This window comes from Tursiops truncatus, chromosome 2 (assembly GCF_011762595.2).
Source record: "Tursiops truncatus isolate mTurTru1 chromosome 2, mTurTru1.mat.Y, whole genome shotgun sequence".
NCBI lineage: Eukaryota > Metazoa > Chordata > Mammalia > Artiodactyla > Delphinidae > Tursiops > Tursiops truncatus.
Genome location: NC_047035.1, coordinates 140,226,737 through 140,246,048, shown reverse-complemented (window position 1 = coordinate 140,246,048; position 19,312 = coordinate 140,226,737). Strand labels below are relative to the sequence as shown.

Here is a 19,312-nt window from a genome sequence, read left to right as displayed (position 1 = left end):
CATGGACTGAGAAGCAGACAAAGCTGGTCGACGGTGAGATGGAAAATGAAGTTGGTGTTCAGGATAGAATAAGAAAAAGGAGACAGAGACTTCTCTGGTGGTCCAGTGGTTAGGAATCCACCTTCCAATGCAGGGGATGTGGGTTCGATCCCTGTTCAGGGAACTAAGATGCCACATGCCGCGGGGCGACTGAGCCTGCACACCACAACTAGAGAGAAGCCTGCACGCCGCAACGAAGACCCAGTGCAGCCAAAATTAAAAAAAGAAGACAGAGAGAGTCCCAATATCCTTCCAAATACTGGCTCCATTCCTTGCCTGGGCACAGCTACATTCCTACTTGTCAATTCCATAAGAAGCCCATCTAAGCCTTACCAAAAAATTCTGCTTCATTTCTTAAGCTGACTCCAATTAATTTGCAATGTTTATTAGAAATTAAAGACTCCTAATATATATTCCCTTAGGTGTGTGCTGACTGCCAAGCAAGGGTTATGAAGATATAGGAGCTTGACAGACAGCTCTCTGCTCTCAGGGAACCGACTGTACTATAGAGAAGATAAGACAGGTCTCCGCACAAGGGAGGGATGCACCTGTATCTGGGTACACATTCTCTGTCTTCCCTACTGTCTATGGATAAACTACCCCCATGCCTATCTAAAGACACCCTCACTGCATCTCATCTCCTCTTGCCTCATCAAGGACATCTCTCCAACAATCATTCCTCCTCTCCTGCATCATCAAGCTTTTCCTCTCTTACATCATTCCCATCAGCATACAAGCCTCTGTAACTGTCTCCCTTCTTTTAAAAGAACTTTCTTTGACCCCACATCCCCCATTAGCTCCTGCCCCCATCTCTCTATTCTCTCCTTTATAGAGAAATTCTTTGGAAGAGTTGTCTGTATTCACTGTCTTCACTCCGTCTCCTCCAATCAGGCTTTTGTACCCACCGCTGCACCAGAATTGCTCTTGGCAAGGTCACCCATGAGTCACACATCGCCAAATCCACTAGCGTTTCTTAAGCTTCGTCTACCCGATCTATCAGCATTGACCGTCCCTTCTTGAAACCTTTTCCTCGCTTGCTCCTGGATGCCACTCCTTCTGAGTGCCTTTCCTACTCCACTGGCCACTTTTCCTAATCTCTTTCTTCCACCACTCCCCCACCATCACCACCTAAGACTATAAGTGTTAGGTAGGCCAGGGCTCAGGCCTCAGAACCATTTTCCATTCTCTAGCCATAAAACCTAGGGGATCTACTCCTGTCCTTCAGCCTTTAAATAGCTATACCTTCCTGACTCCCAAATTTGTATCTCTAGCCCAGACCTCCCCTGAACTCCTGGTTCTTATTTCTGACTGCGTACCTGACATCTCCACTTGGAGGTCTAATAGGGATCAAACTTAACAGGTCCCAAACCAAGCTCCTTATTCCCCTCTCCAAGCCAAGTCCCACATATATCAGTAAAGGGCAAATTCATCCTTCTAATTTGGCTCAGGCCAGAAACCTGGAGGCAATCCCTTATTCTTTTCCTCACATCCACTCCATCAGATGATTCTATGGGCCCTTCCTCCAGACTGTATCCAGGATCTGATCACTTCTTGCCATTCCCCGCCGCCAACCTGGTCCATCACCATCATCTGACACCTCAGTTTCTGCAACAACCTCCTTGCTGATCTCACTACTTCCATCCTGGCCTCTCTTCAGCCCATTCTCAGCACAGCCAGAGTGAACCTTTTAAAATGAAGTAAATAAAGTCAAGTGATAGCACTCCTCTGCTCAAAACACCCTAGTAGCTCCCATGTCATTAAGGCCCTCATGACGTGGGCCGCACTAGCGCACCGGCCTCAGCTCCTCCCGTTCTCTGCCTTGCCTGCGGTACCCCTGCCACACGGCCCTGCTGGCTGGCCTCTAAAAGCAGGTGAGAATCACATCTGGATTCCTCCCGCCTCTGTTCACACATTCCCTCCTTGGAGAGGCCTTCCCTACCAGCCCCTGTGAAACAGCGACTCTGTCTCCCTGGAAACTCTTAGCCCTCTTACTATGTTTCTTTTTCTTCATAGAATGCATTGCTGCCTGACATATTATACCCTGATGAGGTTGTTGGTTTACATCCATCTTCTCCAACTCCCTGGGGAAAGAACAGCTCCATGACTCACCCGTGTTATTCGTGCTATGTTCCCAGTTCCTAGAATAGTGCCTGGTATGGAATCAACACTCGTTAAATATTTATAGGTGAATGAATGAAGCAATGCACTAATGGCTCAGGGTACAGAGAAGGGAACGAGCACCTCTGGCTGGGGAATCAGGAAAGGCTTTATGGCATGAGCAGCATTTGAAATGGCTGTGAGGGTGGGTAGAATTTCAGAAAACGTGGGTTCAGTGCCTGTACTTCCCCCCTTCATGGCACTAATCACAATACTGTAACTGACTATCCCCTTGTCTGTCTCCCCTCCTAGACTTATGTCCCATGTGAGTCAGCATCATCTCTCCTTCACTTCTGTATCCCTACCACCTAAGATGGCACCTGGCACAGAGTAGTTACTTAATAAAAATAAAAATCTGCTGGATGAGTTAGTAAATGAGGAAGGGAATAAGTGAGCAAACAAGAGGTGAGTGGGAAGGGCATGCCTGACAAAGGAACCACAACAGCAGAGTGTGGGGTGGAAAGCAGAGGACACACTGGGGAACTGTGCACAGGAGTAGGGAGCAAGGGAGGTGAGGCTGCAGCTGGGTCAGCTAGGAACAAACTCTGGGCAGCCCTGACTGTAAAGCGAGCCCCATGTTTCCACAATGAGCTAAAGCCCCTGGTTACATCACCGTGCATGTCCTCACCATCCCATGGGGTGATCTCATTCCTACAAGGGCCAGGCTCAGAGCCTCCCTGCCCCATGATCTGCCCAGTCAGGCCTCAGCCTCCAGGGCATCCGAGTCCAGTCAGGCTGTAGCGAGAGGGCAGAGATGGGGCAAGAAGAGAACGCTGAATGGAGCCCACAGCCACAAGGCTGGGGCTTCAGCCCCCATGCCACCTTTTGGTGCCTCTTTGCTAGGTGGGGGCCAACCTGACAGCTTAGGGCTCCACGGCAACAATGGATTCTGGAAACAACTTTATTTGGGGAGAAAACATTTCTTTGTCCCCTGGGTAATAGAACTGTATTCTGAAACACACAAAAGCAGGGGAGGTCCTTCACTCCCAGCTGCACACACACGTGTGCCCGTATGTGTACCCACAGGCTGGCATGCACGCATGCACACACACACACACACACTTGGCCCTGACCAGGAGAGCCCACAGCAGTACTGAAGCCTGAGGCCTTCCCTCTTCCCCTTCCTACACTGACACCTCTGCTCCACAGCCAGCATGCCTGAGTCCAGAACTCAGCTCGGAGACTTACAGCCTCATCCTAACCATTCCCATTTTGGAGAAGCTCAGATTCAGGAGAAGACTAATGATGAATGTAAATTTAGAGGTTTCAAAGAGCTTTCAAATATAAAATTTCATTTGGTCTTCATAACAAACCTGTGAAAACAATTGTGAACATTTACTGAAGACTTACTATATGCCAGATACTGACCTGTACATTTTTCATGTATTATCTCATCTAATCCTCTCATAAATCCTATGAGGAATGTACTGTTATTAATCCTCAATTTAAGGAAGAGGAAATTAAGCTCCTGCCCAAAGTCATCCAGCTGGTACACAGAAGAGCCAAAATTCAAATCCCTCTCTTCTATAAAACAGGTAAGGCAGGTGTTTGAATCCCTTTTACACAATCCCTTCCTTTTACACAAAAGGAAGATGAGACTCAGAGAAATCAAGTAACTTACTCAGGGTCACACAGCTGGCACATGACAAAGCCCTTGGTGTCCTTTTCCTTATTCCACTGCTCTTTCCCCTGGGGACTCTGGGACTAATATGTAAGTTTCTGCCCCCAGCAGTCATTATCTTAGACTTATTTCTCTAAAAGGAGTTTCTTCAAGAACTTGGTTCTGTCTAAAGGCTAAGTCCCTCTGCCCAGTTGTCCTGACACACACACACACACACACACACACACACACACACACACACACACACAGGCTAACACAGAATCTACAACAGAGTTGAGGAGAGTGGGGGAAAGGGGTCACCATGCTGGACAGAGATGGGCAGCCTCAAGGAGGACAGTTGCACTCTGGCCAGAGGGGCCCCTGGGGGAGACAGGAGCCAGAAGGTCCAATCAAGGCCTGCTATCCCCCATATGCCCACTCTGAGAGGGGAGAACCCCAGGGTCATATACCACTTCTCCAAGTCCCGAAGGGCTTCCCTCAGAGCTCAGCCAGCAGGGGCACTGGCACAGACTCCTCTTCCTCACCTGGACTAGATCCTGACCCACCACGAAAGCATCACCTACTCCTGGCAGGGCCCTGCTTAGACTGACTCATCACAACCTCATTCAAGGAGTGCTACCAGCAGGGTGGGAGGAAGTGAGGTCACTCCATCTCCATGGGACGAGCCAGGATCACCACACCAGTCTCATACAAAGGCCAGTCTGAGCCATACACCCATCCACGATCCTCCATTCCAGATGGGGGCGGAGGGGAGACCCAGTTTCTAGCCCTGTTTCCTTTGTTCTCTGATCTTTCTGCATAATGCTTTCCCCTCCCCCTGGCCCCTCTCTTACAGTCTACCTTTTCTCCTTGTTAATTGGGAAAGGCTTACTTACCAAGTGAACTATGGTGATCACAGAGAATTCTTCCTTAATCTGCTACAAAAGACTCAGGTAACCTGAGATTTTTTTATATACATGGGGATGAGGAGGGAGCAGGAGGGAACTAGGTATGACAGTGGACTAAGGTGTGGATGTTAGAGATAGCTAGAGCCCTAGAAATCTTACAGCCTTACTCAGCAGAGTCGTAGATCTCATCATGGCAGGTGCTCCTGAGCAGAAGACCATGGGCCTGGCTGGTCATCATGAGACATGGGTATTATGGCAATTGAGGGGGTAAAAGTTTGTTCCTTTGAGTTGGGCTTGAGACAGGGAAAAGCTTACTCCCATGATGACCTTGGGGGCATCCAGTAAAATACTCCAAGACTCTGTAAGTCAGACTCATGTCGGCTTCAGCATGTTGCTCTCAGAGTCCATGGCTACAAAGGACAGAATGGAAGAAGGAAAGGAGGGAGGCCCCCACAGCAGCTGCTGTTGTCAAGGCACTGAAGCTGCAGCTGCAATGAACAGGCAATGTGGAAAGTGGAAAAGACACTGATTTTGTTGTCCACACAGTCAGGGTCACTGTGGTCATACTGGCAAATATGTACTGAGCGCCTTCTTCGTGCCTGCTCCAGAGGCACGAAGTGTCAGGTGTGTGCTCTATCCCCCAGATCTCACGGGCTCACTGGGGAGAGAGATGGACCAAGAAGCTGTACTGTGAAAGACAGAGTAAGAGCTCGCTGTGGAAATGCTGGAGATGACCTCCTGGAGGATGAGCTGTTTGAGCTGGGCCTTGAAAGATGATAAGGAACTTGCCAGGTTTCTAGGTAAAAAGGCAGCATGAGCATACCATCTATTTTCACTCTCTCACCCAAAACCACTAAGCTACACTAATGAGATATTTTTATTTAAAAAAAAAAAATGTGTGTGTGTGTGTGTTTGTGTGTGTATATGTAGTATATGTATAGCCACTAAAAAAGGGGAGAATAAGGGGAAGGAGAGCAACAGGAACAACAACATTTTGAAAGCTGGAAAGCAGATGGACAAGTAGAAACTGACTTAGCAGACCCAAGACAGCTTAACCCAATGAGAAACTGAGAACTACCCTTTGAACACCAGAAAATCCTCAAAGGGCATAGGAACTGGCAACCAGATATCTCTGGAACTGGGGGTAAAGGGAAAGAAGGAAAGGTAAAAAGAGGTGTGGAAAACAGTCAGATCTTTGGATCCCCTCACCCACTCCATACCACTGTGTAACTAACTGCTCCTTCCCCCTATGTCCAAAGATGCAGTTTAGTAACTGGAAAGGTAAAACTTTGCCCTGAGGGTAAGCCAGCTCGGTGGAGGGCATAAATATTCTATGGAAAAACGAATCTATAAAATAAATGTTTGGGCTTCCCTGGTGGTGCAGTGGTTAAGAATCCGCCTGCCAATGCAGGGGACATGGGTTTGAGCCCTGGTCCGGGAAGATCCCACATGCCAGGGAGCAACTAACCCCGTGTGCCACAACTACTGAGCCTGCACTCTAGAGCGCACAGCCACAAGTACTGAAGCCCACGCGCCTAGAGCCCGAGCTCCGCAACGAAGAGTAGCCCCCGCTCGACGCAACTAGAGAAAGCCGCGCACAGCAACAAAGACCCAATGCAGCCAAAAATAAATAATAAATTTATTTTAAAAAAGTAAATAAGTAAATGCTTTATGCTGAGAGCCCACCCAATCCTCTCATCTGCATAGCTTCCAGAAAACTCAGGCAAGACACTAGAAGAATACTCACTAGGGAATCTGGCTAGTCCAAGAGGAAGGAACTAAAGAAACGCACTTTGTCAGTTCCCAACTCTAGTGGTGGCCAGGTCACCCTAGAGTGAAGACCCAAGGTTTCAGGCCCCTCCTACTTGCTCAGAACTTCCAATTCGCTTTTTAGTCTCCTGCTCTTACTCATTATCTGACAACCAAAGATTCCTAGATATCTGAGGAAAGCCTATAAGCAAGAGATTCAGGACCAAAACAATTAAAGAGAAAAAAAGCAAACTGGAAGAAACACAAACCATGCAGGAAACGTTTAGAAAACTATCATTACCAGTCTCAGAGAGTTAAAAGAAAATACTACATTCATGAAAAGAACAGGATGTTCTAGAAAAGGATTAAAAAATAGCTCTTATAAATAAAAAACCCGATAGAAAAGTTGAAATATAACACTGAGGAAATCTCAGAAAGAACAAAAAGACAAAAAGATGAAAGGGAAGAAAAGATAAGAAAATAAGAGAATGAGTCCAGGGGAGCAGATATGCACATAACAGGAGTTCCAGAAAGAAAGAACAGATAAAACAGGGGGAAGAAATCAACATCAAAATCATCTCAGATTTCTCAGAACTAAAGGCCATCAGTTTCCAGACTGAAAGCATCCAAGCATGCCCCTGGATGAAGACACCCGTAACAAGATACATCATTATGAAATATCAAAACACCCTTAAAAGCTTCCAGAGAGAAAACTGGTCTCATGCACAGAATCAGGAATCAAACCGTCTTCCTGCTCTGAACAGAAACACTGGAAGCAGGCAGTGTAGTAATGTTTTCAAAACTCTGAAGGAAAATTATTTTCAACTTAGAATTCTATACCTAGCCAAACTCTCCATCAAGAGTAAAGCAGGAAAAAAAGACATTTTCAGACAAAAGTTGTCTAACATTTACTTACCATGTACTCCTCCTAGGAAGCTACCAAAACAAGGATGTAAATCAAGAAAGAGACAAATGTGGAATACAAATAAACAAGAAATCCATTACAGGAGGGGTAAAGGAAATCCACAGGATGATGATGAAGGGAGATCCTAGGATGACGACTGTGTACCAGACGCAGAGAACAACTAAGTCATACTGGAGCAGCATGACTCAAAGGAGAGATAGGTTGAGAGCTTGTCATCATAATGCCTCCTGCTCTTGTACCATCTTTGGGACCTGATGAAGCCACTGGAGGATGCAGCTCAATAAAGCCAGAGAGTAAGCCAAGAAAAAGGAAGACATGAGATCCAGGAAACTGAATCAAACCCAGAAGAAAGGCAAAGGAAAGACCCAGGTTAACAGCTGTGTAGTAGGCCTAAAAGGCCACCAGTTCACATAGAATAGGGATGTCTCTAAGGAAAGTAACTGACAGGGTACCGATGGCATTGATCTTGAGGAAAGTTGTTTTAAAAGGCTATTAGAGGGACTTGCCTGGTGTCGCAGTGGTTAAGAATCCACCTGCCAATGCAGGGGACACAGGTTCGAGCCCTGGTCTGGGAAGATCCCACATGCCACGGAGCAACTAAACCCATGCGCCGCAACTACTGAGCCTGTGCTCTACAGGCCGCGAGCCACAACTACTGAGCCCGCGTGCCACAACTACTGAAGCCCGCGTGCCCAGAGCCCATGCTCCACAACAAGAGAAGCCACCGCAATGAGAAGCCCGCACACCACAACCAAGAGTATCCCCGGCTCACCACAACTAGAAAAAGCCCGTGTGCAGCAATGAAGACCCAATAAATAAATAAATAAAGGAGATAAGTGAGGGGAAGCAGAGAAGCACAGTAACATAGCAGATGCAGGCATAAGCAAGCAGCATCAGATGCTTCAGAGAGCAAAAGCAGCTTCTCCTCTTCACCAGGTTTGTGGGCTTTGGCAAGTCACCTAACCTATTCTAGTTTCCTCCTTTGTAAAATCTGACTAATAATAGCACTGACTTCACAGGGTTTTGTAAGAATTTGACAACAATGGAAACAGATACACGTTGCAAAAGGTGTTATGCTATACAAAGTTAAGGGATGCAGGCGCATCTCTGCATCCCTCGGAAGTGTTCTCAGCTTTGAGCACAGAGGGTTCTGGGCAAGGTGAAAACTGCCCAGGGGAACCCAGTCTCAGAGAAGATGTTTAGCTGGTTGGGGCAGACAGGTTCCCCAGAATCAGGACATGTCAGTAGCTGGAAACCACCAACGCCCTTGATTTACTGAAAAAAATGGGCTCTTGGAGGGAATCTTGACCTGGTGGCTGCAGAGCTGGGAGAGTTAGGCACCCATTGGTGAGTCCTGCAGGCCCTGAAGCAGGTCGGGTTAGTGCAATGGAGCCACTGCTGGGAGGTTTGGGGGAGGGATACAATGCCCAGGGCCAGCTTCCCAGTACCCTCACCCCTTTATTCCCCCCTTCCAAGGAGTATGTCTCTGCTTCCTATTCTGCCAAACTGTTGCTTCAAATTCCACCACGGAGTTCAGTGAAATGCACACATGATAGTCTTCACTTCTAACACTTACACGGTACTTACTGTATGCCAGGTATTATTCCAAATGCTCTGCATGTATTCATACTATTATCGTCCCCACTTTGCAGGTGAGGTGTTCGGCATCACATAATTGGAAAGGGGACAAGCCAGCATTCCAAGCCAGGCAGTCTGTCTCCAGGGTCTGCGGTCAGAATCACTCTACATTATTGTCTCTCAGGCTTGAGACTCCCAAGTTTCAAACTACTCAACTGTAAAATGGGGATATTTGAGGAGTAGCCTTGAAAACCTCTTTCGACTGGAGAGCTTCTTTCCTTGGAATAAGATTCATCAGTCGTGTATGTATGCCTGAGGGTGAGGAACCTTTACAGAAGACAGGTTTTGAAGAAGAGCAGGGTGTATATGTGGCTCCAGAATGGGAGGAGAAAGGGACCCCAGCCCACACAGGGAGATGAAACTGGAGAGAAAGCTAAGAAGACAAATGTCAACTTGCACAGTTTCGTGCACACAGCCAACCCCTCTCCGTGCCTGTCCCCACAGCCCCCTTAGACCCCGACCTGTGCAGCACCCTGGCATGGATCATACAGACGGCCTCATTACCTGTGACGATGCAGGTGAATCTAACGTCGCTGTCCTCGGACACAGCCCGGGACTTGAGCGTGGTCTCAAATAGCGGCTGGGTCTCCTCTGTTAGCTGAGCAATGACGGAGCAGAAGGTGCTCCTAGGAAAGGCAAAGAACTATTCAGAGCAGCCTTTCTCCCACCTCCACCGCATTACGCCACACCCTGGTGCCCAAGGTAGCTTAAATCTTACCATGTCCATCCGTCATCTCGTGGCCATGGCTCCAGCACCTGGGCAAGTCTTTCCTCCAGAAAGCCTAGGCCTCTTGGCCAGGCTGGGAGCAGGGAAGTTACCAAGGGGCTGAATGGGATCCTGACCCAGACCCATTACAGTAGGCAGCATCTGACCATGGACCAGACTCCTGAGCATGCCAGACCACCAGTCCTGGCATCCCCATTCCATCCTTATTGTGGAGTCTTGCTTCACACTCCACCTTTCAGGGAAGCTCGTGCATGGGGGATACACACACATGGATAGGCCCAGCCTCAGAGATGGAGACCCCAGCACAGCAGAGCCTCCATTCATGCCACAGAGGGAAAAGCCAGCCAACCCCATGTATACATAGGTCCTAGGAGCTCAGGGGCCTCTCCTAAAGCTTAGGCTCAGAAGAAAAGCCCCTGCATTTGTGAGCATAGACCCATAGTAGACAAAGAATAAGCTGGTCAATGCCAGGGGTCTATTCAGGCCTCTAGCTCCTAGGAGTATCAGAAAAGAAAGACTCAAATGAATTCTCACCCTAAAGAGGGCTATGGACTTCCAGTGGAAAGCCAGTCATGGCTCCCTTGCTCCCCCCTTAGATCCACATGCTCAAGTGAATACACGGCTGGCAGCTCCAGGACCAACCAGCAAGACCGCCAAATCACAAACAGATCCACCACTGCAAAAGCCAGGGCTTTCAGTTCCCTCGTGATAGCCCATCTACCAGAGCTCAGGGGCATTTGTGCGCTCACTCAGTCCAGCACAGACTCACCAGCACTGCTCAGCACTTACAGTCCTCTCCTGCCTGCACACACGAGCAAACCACCATGCCAAACCCTTCCATGGGCCAGCAGAGACACAATGCATCCCTAGGCGTGACGTGTAACCACATAGCCAGGTTGTGTGGGGCACAAGCCGTGCCCAGCCCTCCTCCCCCTCCCAACTCACACGCCCTCTTGTGAGCAGCAGGGAGGACTGCAAGGGGTAATGTGAAGGGGAGCAGGAGAAACTGCTGTGGGGGAAGACAAATCACTCAGAGCTGCCTTTCTCTGAGCCTCAGAGGAACGGGTAGTCGCCCGCGGGCAGTGTGTGTCTGCCTGTAATCTCTCCACCAGGGGCAGGTAAGAGTCTGTGGGAACACAAGCAAATAGAAGCTAAACCCTACTTTGTGGGGAGGGCTCCACATTCAATTTATCACTTCTGTGGTTATCATTCTGGACTTGAGTTTGAGGAGAAAGGTCACATCCCAGGAAGAGTATCTGGGATCAAGTAAGACTTCTGGACTGAGGGGGTCCAGCCATGGTTTCTGTACAGGAATGCAGATGCCTGGGCCTTTGAGCAGTTGACAGGAGTCCTCCCCCACAAAGACTACCCAGAAAGGGGATCCCAACTTCTCACATGCCTGAACGCTTTAGTTGGGACTGCAGTTAAGGCTACCATAACACTCCCTGCCACGCTCTCACCTGGAACCTAAGTAACTTATTAGATGGTTGTAAGAACTGTCTTCTTACAACTTACTGTCCTTTCCTTTCCCTTTTAATCCATTCAAAATAGAGGGTCCTTCAGGATCTAGACTATCAACTCCCTGACACTCGGGAATTTCATCTGAAAACGTTTCTTGCTGCTCTCATGCTAGCAGCAGTTTCTGACTTTGGGGAATACCAGATCCCAACCAACAGTTTCTAAAGGAAAAGTGCCATGCCAAAAGTAATCAGACTTCTACGATTTTGCAACTAATTCAAAACATACCTAATTATGTCCTCCCTACGTAATCTGAATCCTACCCTACTCATGAACATGAGCCTGGATCTCATATTCAGCTTAGGCTCTTAGGGATGAAGCTGCTTGGGGAAAATCTAAGAAAATAAGCTACTGGGTAAGTGAGAAAACAGGAAAGTTATGCTTTAAGAAAATTTGCAGTGCTCACACTAGATATTCAACAACAGGTAGTTATGTTACTTCATTACTTTTTTTGAATAAGAAAGAATGCTTATCTTCTCAAACTTTCCAGACTAGGTCCTAACTATATTATTAACTATATTAACTGCTGAAAAGTATAGCTAGAAGAATGCCCTCTAGGAGAGTGGATCTGGGGTACATTTGGGGGGACAGGGAGAGTCATTGCATATACTATCATATTCTACTGAATGTCACCCACTTTCTGTTCCCATTTTCCAAACCACTCAGACATGGGATGGACTCTGAGTCTGCTGCTTCCTGCCCCCTGGAAAGCCAGGAAGTCCATGCATCTGAAAATGGTCTGGTCCCACCCTGATACCTCCAGGTCCTTCCAATTCTGTGACTTCATAAGGATATCACAGCCTAATCATGTGTCTCTATAGAACACCAGAATCACCACTGGTTTTCAACATGTTCAAAGGAACCTAACCCTGCCCTTAGGTTTGGTTATTTACCTTGCTTTAAGTAGACTTCCAAGACCCTCTCTCTTTTAGCACTTACCACACTCTGCTTTGAATTCGTTGTGATACCCTCTCTTCTACCCCTTCAGACAGTGAGCCACCCAGAACAAAGGTCTCTCAGTATTCTTGCCTATCACAGGAAACGTACATGGTAGGCACTAATTATTAGCTATTCAGAAACCAGTTAGCTACGCAGAAATCTTTCTCTGTGTAAAGAAACTGTAGCCAACTCTCCCCAAATCTGCCAGAGTCGGGGATGAGGCCTAAGTGGTTGGAAGTAGCCAGGAAACGTTCCCATTTTGATCATAATTGTCAGTTCTGCCAGGGGTGGAGAGCTGTCCCCAGCTAAGGAGGCAAGAGGACAGTCATTCAACGGGCAAACCCGGCCCGTGGGCCTGCTCAGGCCCCGTTCTGTCTCTGAAGCAGATTCAGAGAACAAGTTAATGCAGGAATACACTAACATGGTATTCCCTGACCTTACAGGGTTCACAGCCTGCAGAGGTGGAGAGGAGCCAAAGGAGAGGGAAATTAGGAGAAAGAGATGACAGAAGGAGAACTTATGGGACTGAGAAAAAAAATTTTTTTCAAGGAAGTATCCATGGTTAGAAGATAAACAATAAGGTGTCAAACCTAGATATGTGGTTACAAAAACCATGAAAGCCTAGGATGGGGGAGAAATGGGGCACATGACTGGTGGTTCTCTGTTCTGGTCCCATGGTGCCTCTCCCAGGGGCACAGAGATACAGCTGCAGGCATCTCAGGGACCCTGGCCTATTTCTGGGTCCCAGCACCCCTTTCGGATGGTGCATGCAGGCATCAACTCTGGCCCCCGTGAGACCCATGCTCACGTGAGTGCCCTCTCACACCCTCCCCAACCACCCTCCACCTTCCCCTCACCCCATGCAGCCTGGTTAGTGCAAAAGCAGTCACCCAGAGGCCCCTCAATGCCCACACCCAAGAAAAAAAGCAGTCAGAGAAATGTAATGCAATGGTGCGTTTACCTTCCAGAGCTGGGGTGAGACAACCAGTTGCTTGATAAGCTAAGCAAAAACAGCAAATGGAATCATTAGGCCAAAAAAGCAAGGAGAGGAGGAGGAGAAATCAACAACAGTCGGCAAAGTATTAATCGGCCACCATCTGGGGCCCAGGGGCTTTTCTATTAAAAGGGACCAGCTGTCTTAGTTGGCCAGCTCCAGTTAGCAAGTGGCCTCACCACCCGACACAATGTATCTGAAACCAAGAGCTCGTTAAATGCAACAGAGTCCGGGGAAATGGTTAGGCAGGAAGGAGGCTCCCAGGGGCTGAGCTTTGAGAAAGGTGTGTCCCAGGTCCTTGAATCACTTGTAGCTTCCTGGCACGGTTCCCCACTCCACAGCACGCCAGCTTGGGGGCAGCTCCTGCTTCAACCCTCGGCCTTTATGGGGAGAAGAGCCCCCGTTCCTGGAAATCCCCTCACAGGCTGGGAAGGAGACAGGTGGCTTGGAGAACACCCATTAACATGTTAAAGTACGGTTAAACAGACCACGCAAGGCAAACCAGCTGGGAGTGTGAAGAACAGGAGAAGAACAAAGCAGTTAATTCAACAGGAGCCAGGAGGCACCCAGTTCCGTCAGACCAGCCCAAGGCCCTTTACACTTAGAGGCCCTGATCATCCCTCCTGCCCCGGGGGCAGCTGAAAGCGGACACCAGCTAGGGGCTGTGTAGGCCACTGGGGGGTGAGGACTCACACAGAGCTGCCCCTTAGTGGAGATCCAGCCCACTTGACATGAGACACTTTTGCCTCTGCCTCCAGTTTTCCTAACACAAATATCTCCAGTGGAGTCTAGGGCCACGATCTCCCACTGCTCTCTGGGAGATCTCAGGGGCCACCCAACCACACTCACTCCCTTCAGTCTGTCCCCACCATGAGAATAGCTCTCCCTTCGTTATCAGCAGTCCAGTCTGCTCGATGGAACTCTGTCTGCATCTCTGACCCCTGACAGCCTGTATCTTTATAAACAAAAAAAACCAAACTCATCCTCTACCCCAAAACATGGCTTCCACTCCAGGGCTCCTGGGTTTGTGGATACTACCAGCACTCTCCTGAAGCTGTAAATCCGCCATCTTGGACTCCTCCTTCTCCCTCCCAAGTCCAGTTAGTCCATAATTCTAGGCCCTTCTTTCTCCTTTTCTATTCCTGCTGCTGTGTTCTGATCTAGACCCTCGTGCCTCCATATTGGATGAGCACACAATCCCCTTCTCCTTCACCCGTCATCACACCACCTCTCTGGAAAAAAAAAAAAGCTACAATCCCCCCACTGTGTATTATATTGAGTCTCAACTCCTTGACTGGGCACTTAAGGCCCTCCCTCACCTACTCGCACCCCATCACACACGGTTCTCTACTTCGCAATACTCAGGTTCCACTGTAACCAGACCTGTCGCCTAACTGGCATGGACAGGTCCATTCCTGGCCTCTGAGACTTCACTTTTGTCCTCTCTGCTCAGAAAGCCCTCCCTCTTTCCTTCTGCTCATCTAAATCCTGCCTACCCAGCCTTCAACCTAGCTCTTGTAGCTTCTGTAGCTCTTGGCACAGTGCTAGGCATACAGTGGGTCTTCAACCTCTGTTTTATGGAAGAAAGAGGGAGAAAGAGGGAGGAGGAGGGAGGGAGAGAAGGGAAGTATTTCTTTCAGTCTGGAAGGGTCCTGCCCCCCAGAGGGAGCTGCTGCTCCAGAATGCAGCTGCCTTTGCTCACAGCTTCAAAAACCCTCTGGAGGCCAAGAGGGCACACCTCCCGTGGTTTCAAGGCACTAGCCAACTCCATCCTTTCCTGACCATGAACTTCCTTTGCCTTTCTCCTCAGAGTGGAGAGATTTCTCCCTTGTTGGGTCTGGATTTCTTCCCTAGGAGGGAGAGGGAGAGAATCAGCTCTCTAATTCAGACAGAAAACGATAGGTTCCACCTGCAAGTGGGCAAGGGTCTGAACTGTGATAGTGACCCCTCCCTGGCTCTCTCTAGGGCTGGTTGTGACGCTCTGCTCCCTGGCTCCATCATCCTGCTTTCTCTAGGCCTCACCCTTACATAATTAGCCATGTCAGGAGGAGTCCTGGGCTGTGGAGGCACCTTGTCTTCAGAAGGTGCCTGTGCGCTGCTGACTGGGCCAGAGGTAGGTTCAGGGCTCTCACCCAAATGGGGAGGAAGGGAACTCCCCATTTACTGACTGCGAGTGGGTCAGAATTAGAGCCATCAAATGTTGGGGTAGAAAGACTAAAAGAGTTCTTAATGATACCTTCATTTTATAGAATGGACATTCAGGGCCCAGGAAGGAAAGGTCTCTTCATAAAGGAGAAAAGTAGGCCTGGGGGGAGAGGGGGCGGCAGCGTGGGGGACCAGGACTGGCCCTGGAAGCTGGGGCCTCCCATTCTTCCTGGCTTTCATATATTCTGGGACATAAAAGGCCCTCAGAAAGTCCTGGCCTGTTGCCTCAGTTTCCCTGAAAGCCCTAGACAACCTGCCTGACCCAAGCAGAACAGAAGAGGTGTCACAAAGCTATAGCAAATATCATGGGCTCTGCTGCTCCTCCGAGCCCACTTGGACCAGAGTGTCCAAGAAATGAGTGGTCAGAGATTTCTGGAACTTCTAAGTGTCCCTCGGAAGCAAGTTAGTGATAACTGCAACCACCCGACTGTGGTTCCTTAACCTACTCTAGCTTACCCATGCCCCACCTTCCTATAGGGGTGAGGTCCTAGAGGCTGGATGCCCTAGGAGGGAGGGCCTACAGTTTGGGGGGATTACTTGCATGTTGAACCTCTGACCCCAGGGGTACTGGAAATATCCTTGAGCTGACTACGGACTGGAAATCCCTCCAGGGTTGGAGGAAGGAAAGGTATGCACGGGAAGACAGGTTCTAGACCTGGGCCAAGGCTTCTGGTGGCCTGGCTCACAGCCCAGCTGTCCATCGGCTCCCAGGGGCAGCCTACCCTCCCAAGGTCCCATGAGAATGATGACTCACAAGCTCTGTGATAGCTGTGTATCAAGGTAGACCCAAAAACACTGAAGTCAAGAGTGAGTGGGACGGAACCTGCCTCTTGGTCAGAATTCTTGGATAGTCAGGGCTCATCTAGGCTGGAGCCAGGGCTAACTGGCAAAGTCCTCAAGGGACCCTCTTTCTCCTCCATCTCTTGGGCCCTCTTCCCACACCCACAGGCAGTCAGGTTGCTCTGAGAGACAGAAGACTATATGGTTGCCTGCTCTAACACAGGAATCAGGCCTTGATAGACAGCTGTGAACTGCCTCCGCCCCAAGTACCCAACACAGCCCCATTCACTTTCACAGTCTCCCCTCTTTGGCCAGAGGTTTTTCCAGAGGTAAGAGAAACCTAGCCTTCTTTGTCTCTCAGGACCGGGGACGGGGCGGGGGTCTGTGGCCAGGTGGCAGAGGCAAAACCACAGCCCACAGTCCTGGGCTAGAAAACCCTCTCTCCCACTGCCCCAGCCCTGCCCCTCCAAACACTTGATGAAAAGAGTCTCCATTTAAGAACATTCTCACTTAGGTCCAAAGGGACTGAAGCCAGACATTTCTAATCCACTTGCAGTTCTCAGGCTGACACGCTGCTTTGCACTCATCACATGTGCAATTGTATCTACCATACAACTTCTCAGGCGGCAGCTGGAGAGTGGACATGTGTCCACTCTCCAGCCTTTTTCCTAACAGCCCAGATCCCCTGCCCTCCCAGTTCTGCCTGGTTTTCAAGCCACCCCAATGCTGTCTCTGAGAAGGGCCCTGCATCCCGCTTCTCCTTGTTCCACTGGTATTGACAAAAGCCAGACACAGGAGGCAAAGCCCAGACAAATCACTGTGACAAGTATGAGACAAGTGTGAGGCTCCTGGAAGGCAGTCAGCTTCACCATGGACTGGAGTAAATATACAAATGTCATTCCAGTTTTTCCATAGAGCCAGTCGCTAGGAGGAAGGGCCATTCTTTCTGGCAGCCAGGGACCTTGTCGAGTCTGACTCAATCACTAACACCAGCCCTCAGCCCTGTCCCAGACATGTGACACCATTTGACGAGTTTTATGCAGAAACCGGTTCCGGTTACATTTGAACTTTTCCAACTCCAAGGTCAACAGAACTCAGCCAATCCACGAGGAAGTGCCTGGGACTTTTCCTGAATGTCCTTGATGCCTGTTTTTGTGCTGTTTTAAGAACGGAGGACAAGAAGTCTCCAGACAGCTTCTCAGAGGACTGGCTGTTTTCTGTGTGACCTACGGTAAGACAAGTTCTGGGGCTGTGACACAACCACTAACCCAATAGCCAACCATCACAATTCCCTTTGGAATAGACTCCAGAGTTGGAGGGAAACGAAGCTGTCCAGAGGGGACAGGAAGTGTCCGTCTCCATGGTAATGAACGTGTTCCTGTGTGTCTGGGTGCCTTTGAGTGCCAAAATGCCCCTCTATTGTCTGCAAGTCTTTACACGGGTGGGTAGCCTAGCTCCCAAAACAAAGCATCCACACCTCTTTAATTCTTGGAAGAGAAGTAAAGGGCTCATCATTTCGGCCCCTTCCCTTGGCATCCCAGTCCCCCAGACTGGGCAGGGAAACTGGCTTCCTCAGAGCCACAAGCTCTGAATCTTCAGGCCGGGCCGACCAGCACCTCGAGCAATCCCTTCACCTCACCAGCTCCCACCGAGATCCCGGGGAAGACCAAAGTCCTGGGCCCAGGGGAAGACCCTTCTCTAAAGAGTTTATTTTTTCCGCTGAATCCGGAGCGAAGCAGCCCCCTTCAGGGCAGTGCCCCTAGCGCCCCCCATGTCTCCCTCTCCCCTGCCCACCCCCGAGAATGTTCTCCCCCTCCCTTCCAGCCGGCAAGAATGTCAGCCTCTCTGGCTTTCCTTATCGCGAGCTGTGGAATCCGAGGCCCGGGAGTAGCTGAGCGAGGGGCAAGAGTGAGGTAGGGGAGATAAAGAGAGCGTTCAGGCCCCTGTGAAATCACCCCAAAGTAGGGCCTTCCTCGTCCCCAGAGCCTCGCATTGCCGGAGGCTAGAGGCCCACGGGCCATGAGAGGTCAGGGGAGCCGTGAGGGGCCGTGAGGGCCGGTCCGGCCTGACCATGTCCCCAGGCCTCGGGCGGGCGCTCCAAGGGCCCATCCGAAGGCCTCCGCCCTCCCCACACGCCGCCCCGGCCCGGCCAGGCCCCCAGGGCGCGACTCACCTCGTCTCGGGCCGCACGCTGAGCAGGTAGCTGCGGCTGGCGGGGCTGGGGATCCACATGGGCCCGTCGTCCTCGCCGTCGCCCCCCGCCCCAGACCGTCCGCCCGAGCCCCAGCCGCGGCCGGGGGCCCTCCGTGACCCCATGCTGCTGCCGGCCCGCGCCCGCCGCCGGCCCCTGCCCTTTCTCCAGGCCCCCGCCCGCCAGGACCGCGCTGCCGGCCGCCGCTCCCGCCCGCGGCAGACGCGCGCCCCTATTTATAGCCGCGGGCCAGGCCGTCGTCACCTGCTGCTGTCCCTCCCCCGGCCCGGCCAGCGCGGCCTCCGAGGCGCCGGGGGGCGCCGGGCCGCAGGGGCCTCGCCAGCCCCGCCAGGCCGTGCGCGAGGGTCCGTCGATTCCTTCCCTCAGCCCACCGCCCGACGTGTGTGGAGCGCCCCCTCCGCACCAGCAGCCGCCCTGGCGTCGGGGCCAGCCGCCCGGGGAGGCCTCCCGGAGCTAGAGGGGAAAGGGGGGTGCGGTTCTTAAAAGGAGACCAAGCATATGCCCTTCACCAGGTCCCTAGGACCCAGGCTTCCTGCCAACTTTCCTTTCCTGCTCGCGCCCCCGTTTCGCAGGTGTGGAAGCTCGGGCTCTTCGGCCTTTGCCAAGGGGAAGGTGCAGAAGTACCCAAGGAGCTGCGTGGGGTGTGCGACCCAAAGCCCTGGAAGGCCAAAGAAGCGGGGGGCGGGGGGCGCGAGGGGGCGGAAAAGCTGCTCGGAACCTGGGGTGCTGGATCCAGTGGGAGACCAGGGAGCCAGGGACCCGCCCCTCTTGCTGGTAGCAGCCCTGACTGACCCTGGCCTTGCCAGTGGCTGTTGATGCAGCACTTAGACAAACCCAAACCCACATACCTGCATAAGTGACCTCAGTTCCGGAGGAGGAGGCCAGTACTCCTCAGAATGTTCCTCTCCATTATCTAGTAGA

General features: G+C 50.7%; 1 protein-coding gene across 2 annotated transcripts in view; it reads right to left on the bottom strand.

The window, feature by feature from the left end:
* ALPK3 (alpha kinase 3) overlaps positions 1 to 18,748 on the bottom strand; it is a 47,653-nt gene extending 28,905 nt beyond the window's left edge. The window contains exons 1-3 of one of the 2 annotated variants that reach the window (XM_033852192.2): positions 18,353 to 18,748; positions 13,162 to 13,200; positions 9,521 to 9,642 (exon numbers count right to left, since the gene is read on the bottom strand). In XM_033852192.2, the coding sequence (XP_033708083.1) occupies positions 9,521 to 9,642; positions 13,162 to 13,200; positions 18,353 to 18,495 (304 nt within the window). In that variant the 5' untranslated portion in view covers positions 18,496 to 18,748. The remainder of the gene's footprint in view (positions 1 to 9,520; positions 9,643 to 13,161; positions 13,201 to 18,352) is intronic. The other variant, XM_073801434.1, reaches the window with a different exon arrangement.
* Positions 18,749 to 19,312: the final 564 nt, after the last annotated feature.